At 36.5% G+C, this 13383-nt stretch overlaps 1 protein-coding gene across 2 annotated transcripts in view; it reads left to right on the top strand.

The window, feature by feature from the left end:
• The window catches only part of LOC139692923 (ribosomal protein S6 kinase delta-1), a 37498-nt gene extending 27243 nt beyond the window's left edge, over positions 1–10255 (top strand). For both annotated transcript variants that reach the window (XM_071591246.1, XM_071591245.1), the window contains 4 exons: positions 2169–2374; positions 5385–5595; positions 7974–8069; positions 8681–10255. In XM_071591246.1, the coding sequence (XP_071447347.1) occupies positions 2169–2374; positions 5385–5595; positions 7974–8069; positions 8681–8818 (651 nt within the window). In that variant the 3' untranslated portion in view covers positions 8819–10255. The remainder of the gene's footprint in view (positions 1–2168; positions 2375–5384; positions 5596–7973; positions 8070–8680) is intronic.
• The last annotated feature ends 3128 nt before the right edge of the window (positions 10256–13383 follow it).

Raw genomic sequence — 13383 nt, 5'->3', positions numbered from 1 at the left:
ACGCTGCTATTTCGCCCCCAGGATTTCTTCTTCTTCAGAGTGCTTGCCCACATGAACCTCAAATGAGAGACAGTGCTTTGAAAATGCACAAATTGAGGCACTGGTTTGTACATTTTATGGAAATAAGGCCCAAAACATAGTGTTTGCTAAATATTTTTATTTTTTGTTCAAACAGTTTCAAGTTAGTTTTTACTACAGTGCCCGTGCATTGTAATTTTTGTTACTTAAAGTAGATTTTTCATTTTTTAAATTCATTTTTCAATGTTTCAAATTGTTTCATTCAGCCATCTTGTTATCACCGAGGGATTTTTTTTTGTCCTTTCTAGTGATTTTTAGTCTCCTCGTTCATTGATTAGAATGATAATTTTTGCCATGCTGGTGAAATGACACTACGTTTGCCACTGTTAGCATTCTTTTATATGTGTATCATTTTAGTGAAACAGTATGTTAAAATTTTTGCAGAATGTTAGTTTCATTTTCCAAGAAATCCATGTTCCCCTAAGATTAGGTCTAATGTTGATTACGTGGAGGATAATTTATGATCTGGATATGTTTGCTCCATATTTATGTATAAATTGTGTCAAGTGCTTGAATTCTTAAGGGGGTTCGGTGTGGTGGCTAATGTAATGGCTTCCCTCCCTGAGGTCCCAGGTTCGAATCCCAGAGGGGACAGGAGTTTTCTGTGGTATCCCAATCCCTACTTTGTGAGTTTTATGATGAGCACTTCAAGTGTATTCACCATCAGTCAGATTTGGGGGTTGAATGGTAGACCCCATGGCATCTTTTGTCAAGAGTAGATTAATGCCAGTGCCAGGTTTCTCTCCATGATATTTCCATTTCCTAAACATCCTACCTCTACCAAATCACCCACTCACTCCCAATGGCGCAAAAGACCTCGGCTGTCAGTTGCCTCCCCCAATGATTACTGCCACTGATATCATAAGAGAATACAAGCCATATCTTGACATTTCTGGCACCTGTGGTCAATATTTATTACCTCATGACAATATTGGCCCAAACTTAAACCTTTTTAGAATTGGGAGACACCCTTGAAATCTGAAAACATTCTGTGGAAAACTCGGAATTTTTTTATATACAGATGGACCCTAAATATTTCATTTAGAACACCTGCTCCCGATTGATTTGTGCTTGACCACGCTTACGCTCTAATGGGATTCACTGCACCTTGTAAAAAAGGCTTTAGTAGCTCTCCCAGAAGTTAGCTCCTTGTCTTTAGACAGTTCCTGCCATCTTAGCTCTGTGGCTTTATGAAGGTGGACAATCAGTCAGAGTTATCGGGAAAAAATGGGGGAGTGGGGCAAGTTTTATTAATAAAGCTGGGAATTTGATGTGTGGTTTGGAAATATGACATGGGAATGGAGGATGCCCGATGAGGACAATGTTCCTTTTCGAGCAGACATCAGTTTGTGTTGGCCATAGACCATTGTGAATGCTGGGCTTGGTGAAAACTGAAATTCTATGAGAAAAGAAAATACTTTGTTCTTCCACATATATTTTTTATTATCAGATTACCAGTCATCATCAGGTCTTCAATCAAAGTCATCATCATCTGATGATGACTTTGTAAGTCGAAACCTGGATCGTGCATAATAAAAACTGTGTGGAAGAACAAAGTATTTTCTTTTCCGATGTGAATTGCTTCCACAAAGTGACACCTCAAACCATTCTAATGGAAATTCTATTGGGATCAACTTCAGTAGTAGTTTTTATGGGAAGTGACCGACAGCTGGGGTCATTAGTGCCATTAGAGATGGAGATGAAAGGATGAAGGTTGGTGAGAAACCCGGCATCAGTATAGCCTACTCTTTTCGAAAGGTGCCAAGGGGTCCACAGCTTAACGCCCCATCTGATGGACGTCATACTCACTCAAAGTGCCCTCCACAAAGCACCTCAAGTATGTATTGGGATACCGCTGAAAAATTTTTGTCGTCTCCAGGATTTGAACCTGAGCCCTCTTGGTGGGAAGCCACCGCAGCATACCAATCCCCGATCAAATTCAATTATGCCAGTGGAGCATAAAGCAATTTGTTGTTTATACTGAGAAAAGTAATCAGATCACAACCAGTGGGAAGAAAAATCAGGATAGAGGCATGAATGAGAATCCAGACAATGAGCGGCCACCCTGATTTATTTCATTTGTTTTTCAGGATATTTTTGAAGGTCGGATGAAAACTGCATCGAGTAGTCTAGAACTAGGTGGCACCAATGTTGGCATTGGCATGCGCTCAAGGTTCTTTCAGTCCCATTCCGGCACTGGGCAGAGACCAAAACTTCCAGAGAGTCTCTCCAGAGCCTGGGCATCAGAGCTATTGGTGGCGTTAGAAGCTCTTCATGAATCTGACATCATATGTATGTAAGTCTCATCAATAGTATTCTCTCAATTTCTTCCTTTCCTTCCTTATTTTTCCAACATTCGCGGTTGGAAATTGGGGAGGGCCATGGGAAATGTTCAAGTAAATTTTGAAACCTAATTGCCCACAGATTAAAGAATATTTTCATTCCTGTTAGATGCTTTACCATCCTTTATAAGTAGGGCCTAATTAGGGATTAGTCCCATATTTCCAGGCAAGTGCCCTTTAAAAATCCCTACAAGTCCCTAAAATGACAAGACTATCAATAGCCTGGAAGAGAGTATTATCTTCTGTGGTAATCTGCCTTAGTTCAAAATTTCCTGCTCCCTGCCATCGTAAGTGTTCCTCAGTTGTGGCCACGGTGTGCTATACTCTATATTTGACTCATGTTGCTGGCAGGGGTGATGATCTACTCTGATGTCTGTCAGCAACATGCCTTCCTACTCAGACTTGACCTAGAGTTCAGTGGCATTTATACATCAGCCTGATCAGCTCAGTTGCCAGGGCGTATAAGTTCTTTTTAAGAATTACTCCCCTTTTATCCGGCTCATATTTTGATATCAGAAAAATGACACTGTCAGCAAACTTCATTTCTTTGTAGCACCTTGATTTCAAGAATGATGAACAGTAATGTTTTGGAAATGTCCACTTAGGCTGAAAAGCAGACGAAATAACAGATGGTTTGATAAAATATTGTTTTGTTTTAATTTAGTTCAGCTTCAATCCTTTAACTTGGTGATAAAGCCATTGGTACCTTATTTAAGTTGGAAAGTTCCTAAAATTGACCTCCACAGTGAGTTTCAGCCTGGTTACAAGTCATAAGAAATATTTTGTTGTAAAAACAGTGTAATTTTCATTATCTGATTATATCGTGTAATATTGTGAACTATTGGCAGCTATCTGGAACTATTTGGTAAAGAACCTGACTTGTTTTTGCGTGCCACAGTGCCACTCCTACAAATTCATATGTTGATGCTTATTCTGTCAATCTTGTATCAATGTGCAAGGCCATTGGGCATGGTGTGAGGCATTTTCAAAAGTAAGGCTGTTTGGTAATTTAAAAAAATGTATTCGTTAGAAAAAGTTTTTATTTATGTCTCTAGTTTCCTACAAGCCTAATTCACTTTTGTACGTAATCTCTGTTCACTTCTTAACACTATTTATAACACTGCACCAGCTTTTTTAATTCATGAGCGTAGAAGTTTATTACCTGGGAAATTGGACCAGTTGACAACAGCAGTCTTGAGTTCCTCGTCATCTTCTAAACCTTGTCCTCCAAGCCATTGTTACAAGTGCCAGAAGAGGAAATAGTTGCTACTTGCAAGGTCGGGACTACGGATTATGGTCCAAACATGCTTGTCCACTCAACATTCTTTGCTCTTTGTGTTGGTCGGTTAGAATTTTTGCTACCCACCTTGCACACAATTTGTGATATCCAAACTTTTATGTAAAAATGGTGTGAATAGTGTTGCGTACAAGAAGAAGAAATTTATCAAAGAGAACTTATCATCAATCAAATCTCAGTTCGTGGTTCACTTGTTGAACAAAGATTTCACTGATCTGGATACGGGGCCTGCCTCTCCGCTCTTAATCATGCTCATTTTTGTGGCCATTTTTGATGTCTCAACCCTATTGTCTTATCTTTCCTTCACTCACTACTGCAGTATGTCAACGAGCTGGGCACAACTCCCAATGAATTTGGACAGCTGAAGACTGACTCTTTTGCACCCAAAATCAAATCCCAGTATGCACTTGACAACTGGCGAGAGCAACAATTTTTGCCAGCATTTATATCTGCATTCACCAACAAGCAAACAACTACCAAATCCACACAATAACTTTCTTGGCTTTGGGAACAATCAATAGGTGGTGCTGTATTGGTACAATTATGTTCTTACCCACTAATATTTAAATGTAATAGAATAGCCCTTTTTCCTCGATTGTGTCTTGTATTTAGCTGCTAACCATGCCTGGGTTCAAATCTGGGCAATTATTAAAATATTCAGCCTCATCCAGGCTGTGTAATTTTTGGGAAACTTGATTTTCTTAGAACCAGGATTTTACACGGGGGAAAGAACTGGCCTGCTTACCTTAATGTATGCATTTCACAATTTCTTTGGGTAAGGTACAAGTTCAGCTCTACCTTTACCTGTCAAAATATCCTTTGGCTTGCTTGTTGCGGTCAGTATCAAACAATATGCTCAAACATAAGTGGAGATATTTCTTCCATTTTGAACCCAATCAATGCCTATTCTAACCTAAAAGTTGTCACACGTAAATATGGCTTTTTACTGTCTGATATTTTGCATGTGTTAAACAAGCAGAAATTTAATAGTAATGCTTAATATTGAATGCGTTCAGCTTTGGCTTACACGGTGCTATTGCCTCTCATGTGGGGAAGAGCAGGGATAACCCTTGCTTCATGATTTTTATTTTCTTTTGGTGGACATGAATCTAATATTGTACACTTTGTTACTGTTGTATCTTGAACGACTGGAATGTTTTGTTCTCAATTGTAGACCAGGGAAACTTTTATTTGAAAAAAAAAATGTATGCAATTATTCAAATTACTGAATTTAGCTCTGTACCTGCTAGAAGACTGGGAAAAATTAGCACTCATCTGAAAAATGAATTCAATTGCCTTTTTAATGTTTCCTCTAGATTTGTCAAACTGATTTAACTGAAAACTAAACTACTAAATTTTACTTGTTTTTGGAAACTTTGCACTTCCACATGAAGACTTATGTGGAAGTGCAAAGTTTCTTTTTTTTTCCCCCTCATCATGAAGGAATTCCACAAAGTTAAACCTGGAACTGTTAGGTTTTTATTTTCTTACACCGCTCCACCCTATCCAAGGGTTTTTCTCCATTTTTCAGGTTCAAAATTGAACTCTTTGACTAGCAATGGGACCAACTCATGCTCAATATTGTAATGGGCATTTCTGGTATGCACATTCTTGATGATATTTTTAATGTTCCACTTGTGTTTACCCTGGTAATGTCTTTCCTGCAGGGACTTGAGACCAGACAACATTTTACTTGGTGACAATGGGCATATAATTTTAACCTTCATGTGTCATTGGCATGGGGTGGATGTGTTAGTGGATAGTACAGCTGCTGAATGTCTTTATGCTGCCCCTGAAGTTAACAGTATTTTTGGGTGCTCAGCATCTGCTGATTGGTGGAGCTTTGGTGCAATTATATTCGAACTGTTGACTGGGAAGGTAACCTAACATTATTCTACCTTTAGTTTAGTCTCCTGTTCTTCAGTTCAATGAAAGAAGGGTGCAAGTCTTTTATGACCCTTAGATAATTCTTATTCAATACCAGCCCCTAATATTGAATTAACGAAATAAAAATGAAATGCAACAGTATTGTGGCTTTTAAGAACCAGAATGTGGATGGAGTTAAATTTAATTTAGAATTTTCATATGTACGAGGGTCATTCAATAAGTTAAGAGATAAATGCTCTCATTTTATAACTATTCCATGAATTTTTATTATTTTTTCAGGGGTGTAAGTTGGTAAACTTCGGATGAGCTCTGGCCAGCTGTTTGATTATTTTATGTCAACATAACCTCAAAATCTTCTGTTCACCATAGCTAGTCAACTGGAAGAATGTACCTTAGAAGAGTAGTGCTCTTGTTATTAGATTTGCCGTGGCAGAAGGTGTAAAACCATGTGAAATGCTTCGTAGAATGTTGATTCAATACGGGAACGGTTGTATGAACTGTGCAAATGTTTACAAGTGGATTGATTGATCAGTTTAAAAGTGGCCGAACAACTGTTTGTGATGAATCTGGAAGTGGACGTCCAGTCAAAGTTTCTGGTTCCTCGTTGGAATCTAAGATCATTGGACTTCTATGCGATACGAGAAAAATTACCGTTGAAATGATAGCAAAGGAAGTTCAAATAGGTGTTAGAACTGTTCACAATGTCATTCATAACCATTTAAATCACCGGAAAACGTGCGTGAGATGGGTTCCCCAGTAGCTTATTAACGCTCATGAAGAATCGAGACTTTCCATCAGTCAAGACTAAAAGCGAAGAAGTTTGATTGAAGGGGACATTTCTTTTGAAAGAATAGTGACTTGCAATTAGGTCTGGTTCCATCACTACGATACTGAGACCAAAAGACACGATTATTGAGTGGAAACATACCAGCTTCTCCGGTGCAATCTTCTAGTGGACTTGCCATGTTGAACTGAAGTATTTAAGGTTATGTTGATATAAAATACTCAAACAGCTAATCAGAACTCATCCCGAGGTTGCCAACTGACACCCCGGAAAAAAATGGTAATGATTCATGGGCTAGTTTTGAAATGCTAGTATTTGTATCTTTATTTATTGAATGACCCATGTAATTAACGGTAGAACTTGCAGCATCCTGTTTTGCAACTAGATTGGCTTCATTGCTTAAATATCGAGTTAGTATGTAAAATATGGCACAAATATGCATAACTTTAACAGATGTTAGAATTTTGCTGTGTACCCTGAATTTTTAAAAATTGTCGTTCATTGAGCGGTAGAATAACTGTGAAATCACTAAAATAAGTCTTAGATATGTTTGCAGATGTTCTGCTGCGTTAAATGTCATATTAATTTGAACAATAACAATGAAAGTTTTAATATTTATTCCCAGGTATATAATGTATTTCCTTTAAAACAGTTTTAACTACATACACTATTTTTGAACTTGACAATCGATGCTGGTAAAATGCTATTGTATTTTAATAGAAGGGTCTGAAATGCAAGAAACCTTTAAACTGGGTCCGGTGCTTAAAAACCAAACAAACACGCGTTTCCTTCAATAAGGTTTCCTCGCCAGGTAAGCTGAAACCTTCCCCAGACTTCTCCGAAGCATTATACTGAGCCACGATATCATAAACAGTTTATCCGGGGTACCGGAAGAATCGAACTATTTCAAAATATAACGCCCAGCGTGAACACTTTCGATTAATAGCGTCTCTTCGATTGTACTCTGCACTTGTATGTAACATCTCAGCCATTTTGAGGTTATGGCTGTTTGCTAGATGCCTATAGATTTCAAGAACGCCAATCACGACCTCCTGTGAAACTATGATATGGTGGGAAATTCAAATTGAAATTTGTCCGAATTAAGTTCCGCACCTTGTACATTCTCTGCCATCTATTCAGAGCTTACTTTTGTTAATTTGTGGCCACGGTATTACTGGTGTGCCATTTTTTTAACCAATAAAAGGAGTTCACATTTTGATGGACTTTGAATAAAGATATCAACTTGCTTTCTTTAGTGTTAGCAGTTTGAACTTTCAAATCACATCTATTTATTTGTTTATTGACTGATGATAATTGTTAGCATCACAAATTGATACCTATCCTATTTAGCCATTTATACTGTTTCAATGAGAACTCTTTAACTCTTGTGTTTCAATACATTAGTGCCAAGTGGCAAGCTTAATAATGGAAATGTCTAAATTTACAGCTTCATGCTATGCCTATAAATTTGGAGATATACATGATTTAAAAAAATTATTATTAGTTAAAATCGAAAGGAATGTATAAAATTGGTGGGTATATTTTAATTTATGAGCTATAAATTTTTTAACAATTTCCTTTTTAGACTCTGTTATCCTGTCATCCTGGAGGTATTCATAGTCACTCAATTTTGAACATTCCTGAATATATTTCACTGGAAGCAAAATCATTATTAACTGAGGTGAGTCCGATCAAAATATGTACTTGTATTTACTTTAAATCCATCATTTATTCATACTAAATATATCATTTTAGTGTGGATTCCATTTTATATTAAGTAAGTGTACATTTTTAATATCTTAGAATAGTTTACAATCACATGTTAGCAGTAAATTCAGTTGATTTATACTTTATACCTTAAATCAAATCCTATATACAGGATATATATTTTTTAATGTTTTGGCAAGATGTATTATAATTTTCCCATTCCTTTGGCTCAGGGCTTTGGTTCTCATGTAATTTTAGTGAGTGTCTGGATCAGTCCTTGTGAAATTCTTGAGTTGATCACTAATTAAAGGGGAGCTATTTAATTTTCTTTTGACATAAATAGTTGAAAAACACGCTTGGAAATGGATGTCATTTTAAATCATTAAATGAAAATGGCTTGGAAGGAAAGTCATATAATTTACCAGCAATGATTCTTATTGCCCATTTTTGTATTGCAAATATTTTTATGGATGAATTGGAGGAACCCATGAATAAGATACTGCATATCACATGAGAATGACATTTTTGTATTTATCTTTAAATCTGTTGAATGTTGAAGTTGTTTTCCCTTCCTTGATTGAGCAGCTGCTGAGACCTGATCCACTTGAAAGGCTGGGGTCTGGCATTAACGGCATTGAAAATTTGAAATCTCATCCCTTCTTCCATGGAATCGACTGGCAGACAGTCAAATCCACTGGTCTTCTGTCTTCCAGCACTTCATAGCCGATATGTATTAATATTCCAAACATTGGATTGAATCCTTAGCAATCTATGTGAAAGTCAAAAAGGGAACCATTTTAAGGAAGTAACAGTATTTTTAATTCTTTCGAATTCTGAGACATGTATACATACCAGTAATGAAAAGCTATCAAAGATAGTTTCAACCTATTAAAAAGAGCTTGGAAATCACAGTCATTAATCATTCCATTGGATATGCTTTGATTGAGTATTATAATAGAGAATATGAAAAAAAAATAAATATTAGATTCAACTCCAGAAGGGAACTTTTCTTCAAAGCAGGTTACATTTTCAAAAGTCTATTAGTCAGTTGTGCCTATTAACACATCTCAAGGAATTAAATGACTTCCAGTTGATATTACATGCTTGATAAAGTTTTAAAAATCTATATTTTACTTAAGCTTGTTGTAAAATTAACAGTGCTTTGTAATGAAGCAATGCGAAACTTACGTATTTTGGCGGTGGACAAAATTTTATACTGAATACTATCAAATAGCTTCTTCAGCTGTGTTTGGCGAATGGTTTTTCTACCAATAACTTAATAGGACCATGCTCACTGATGATCCTATGAAAAATGTGAATTAGGAGGTGCAAAGGAACTCCCATCAATTCACTCAATGCCATAACTTAGACTGTTTTGCTATTTTTTTTATTTTCAAAAAACTTGAGTAATTATTTATGGTATTGCCTTTTAATGCATTTGAGACTGATTTTGGTTACTACTTAATTTATTTTTGATTACATATCAATAATATGAGTATATAAACTATTAAAAGTGTCCATTTTAGTACCGCTTTGGAGAAAGTTTTATTATTATTATATTGCTATTTAAAGATGAGACAAAATTTCAATTTCAGAGTATTATTATTGTAATATAATTAAAAAATGTGATTTTATATGTGGACATAATTTACCTACATAATAATGCTTTAAAATTTTAAAGAGATTTTTATTGAAATTTCCTTACTCCTCTTTTTAATCATTCTTTGTGAGTGATGTATCATGTATTAGTTATACAATTTCAAATAAATAGGGGCTTAAATTACAAAGCAATTAATTACATGTATCTAATCAAGTCTGATTGTTTTTTTAAAGCATAACGAATCTAGTCATTAATTATCTTAGCAGAGTAACTATGTACTGAACTCTGTTGTTATAAGTGCTAGTTTTAATATTGCTGTTTCCAGAAAAGGTTAATGATAAATGTTTATTCTCCTTGCCTTGTTCTTTATTTCTCTTTCTGAAGAAACTTCATCTCATTCATGGTCAATAAGTGTGAATGTATGTGAAAGTTGGTGTTTACTCTGTTGCATGTAAATCTTTGGGTTGCCCATGTAATTTCATGTATGTTCTATATTTGGAGGTAGTATTTTGTTATCATTTCTTATGATTACAATGTAATAAAGTTTGTCGAAATCATTATTCAATTTATTTAATTTATGGCTTGGTTTAAGTATATCCATCCACTATCAATTCTCAAAATACACTGGATGAATGTAACTTACACAAACCTGGGCATGCATGTTGAGGGGGAATGTTACTTCCACATGTCACGAGGAGTGCTTCTGAAGATCATTTTGCAATGTGGTCTACCAGCATGTGTGCATTAGTTTTCAGCCTACCCTCACATATATAGCAATAAGAGAAATCACATTGTTACATTCCCACATTTTCCTATACACCCTCTTAAGAAAAGTCATAGTAACTTTTTATCTTTTTAAAGGATGGCTGCAGTAATGATATCATATGTATATCCATGTTCAAGAATACGCCCAATAATTGACACAAATGTTTTCAGAACTGATATATCATTCAAGTATTTATTAAACCTGGGAATAAAATCCCAGTGTCCTATATTACTCCTTTGATAGTACACTGATGTCATTCTGTTGTGACAAAGAATGAAAGCATCATACGAGGGTCATCCGGAAAGTAGTACCCGTTCGTGCCGCATGAAGTGCTGACGACGCGAGTAGCCGCTGGACGAGGTCAGATAGCTTCAGTGGCTTGTCTGCCTTCTCTGAGCCAAGTTGCGTGACGCTAGCATTGCCTGTGTTGTTTCTGTGATTGTTTACAATGTTTAAAAAAATTGAGAACGCCGCCAGTTGTGAAGTGAGGGCAGTGATTAAATTCCTCAATGCAAGAAACGTTCGCCCATGTGATATTCATCGCCAATTAAAGGAGGTGTATGGAGACAATGTAATGGACGAGTCGTCTGTTCGGCGGTGGTGTCGCAACTTCAACATGGGGAGGGGGAACACACACGACGATGAGCGTTCGGAGAGACCGTCTGTCATTACAGACCAACTGGTGAGCTCAGTTGACGAATTCGTGAGGAACGATCGGCGCGTCACAATTGATGACATCTGTGAGCATTTTCCCAATGTTTCTCGAACAATTGTTCATGAAATTGTTAAACACCATCTGCATTATGCAAAAATTTGTGCAAGATGGGTCCCTCGCGTATCTCAATGAGCTGGCGGCGAAGGACTATGCAGCAGGAATACAGAAACTTGTCACACGTTATGACAAATGCCTTAATTTGCTTGGAGATTATGTTGAGAAGTAGTTTAAAGTATCCTCTTTCAAATAAAATTTTTTATGTTTGTTAATATTTACTTTTGTCTTTTTATTTCACGAACGGGTACTACTTTCCGGATGACCCTCGTACATTGCACAATTGCTGCATCAGTTGAAATTAAGAAGCCCTGTGTTTTCAATAGAATATTAAACTAAATACATAGGTGTCCATAGTGTTTTTATGTACAACGTCAAAAAAATGATTTAGTAAGTCCCACACTTGACGTTATAGATAGTAATATAATTTAGAGAAGTGTACGACTAAGCATACATTCAGAGGTGTTGAACTCAAAAAGTAATAACAATGTGCCCTTTGCTAACTTCTTCCGGTATATTTAAATGGCTGGTGTTCTAATAAAGCCCAGTTTTAGCTCATTTGGAAAACTAGGGGAAGTAGGATAGCTGGAAAATTTAATTTCTGACCCATTTTTAATGGAAAGAATTCCCTTTATTTTGAGCTTCATGATAGTTAATGAAATATCCTTTGCATTGGAAATGAAAGATAAATTGCAATGTTTTACTTTTGTTAGGCATATATTCATTTTTATGGGTCGCGGTAATCCAGGGGTAGACCGTTGGACCGCTGACCGGAGGGCACCAGTTTGATACCCGGGCAAGCATCTCTGAGCACACTCAACTCCACCAAAGCTGTGTTTTTTTGGGTACCAGACCTTCTTGGAAAGCCATAACCGGCACAGGGAAAGTAAATGGCCCCTCTACTCTGATGTGTGAATTTAACATGCTGTATAGGGCTTAGTACTGGGTGAAGAACCTACCTAACCGACCTTCAGGTTGATTACTCTTATGGTTATTTATATTCATGTTACACACAAGAGTCAAGTGACAGGTGTTTGTATCATTTAAGGAAATGCATCATTTTTTTCTTCAGCCTAGAAATGGCAGTCATTTTAGACTTTTGGGTGATAAATGATACTGCATATTTTAAGATAATTTTGTAAATATTTCCTTTCCTTATTCCTGTAGGCATTTTTGTTCTAGAGCAATGTCCTAGTAACACCTCTATAGCACGCTAATAAACTGAATAATATCCCCTGAAAAAGCTGTCATTTTGATGAATTTCAGGATGGCAAACTTCTAGAAGCTGGTCTAATTGAAGGATAAACCAACTTGACTGGGATTCAAGTGTCCTGAGATTAAAGATGCTTATCAGAGTAAGTTTACTACCATCCCTCCCACTTTGGTCTGCAAATGGTCAATGACTTTCCTGGGGTGCATCAAACGGACACTGGTCTTCTAGGTTTCAATAAATATTTCATTTATGGATTATGAATTTTTTCCCAAACACAGTGTGAATTCAGTTTTTTAATTGTAAAATTAGTAAATTGAGGCATGCGTGACAATTTATAGACCTCGATGATGGCTCCAAAGAATAGAGAGGAAATGGAGTTACCAAAAATGTAGAATGGTGCAGTAACCTGGTAGCAATGATTGTGCTGCCCAGTAGTTAGAGGATTGATCTACTGACTAATTAGACACTGGCTCAAGCCCAGTAGGTAGATATTTTGGCATACTATAAAATTCCTCCGGCTTATCTTAGCTCAGGGTGCCTATCAAGTTTGAAAAATTGTATGTAGGTGGCACAGATTATTATTTTCACAAATTCTGAGGAATTTAGATCAGTTAAATATTTTTTATTACACTGAGTATGTCAGCATTGTGTAGTCGCCTCGTTTGTATCGCACTGTACTCGTATCGTGTAGTTTCGTATCTGCTGTAGTCATGCGGAGCCTATTCCTACAGCATTAGTTTAGCATTAAAATTAGGAATTAAACGTAAATATAAACGCCATCGTGCGCAGACGATGAACGATGTAATTCTGCACAACAGAAACGAGCTTTTAACTAGTGGTAGGATGACGAAGAAAGAGAATTACCAATCGTTTTCGTGTTTGCATTTTCATTTCAGTTGATGTAATATTCTGGTTGGCTTAAAGCAGAAGGTAACGGAAT

The sequence above is a fragment of the Hetaerina americana genome, unplaced genomic scaffold (assembly GCF_022747635.1).
Source record: "Hetaerina americana unplaced genomic scaffold, ioHetAmer1.1.p SCAF_44, whole genome shotgun sequence".
Taxonomy (NCBI): Eukaryota; Metazoa; Arthropoda; class Insecta; order Odonata; family Calopterygidae; genus Hetaerina; species Hetaerina americana.
This window is presented reverse-complemented; position numbering and strand designations above follow the sequence as displayed.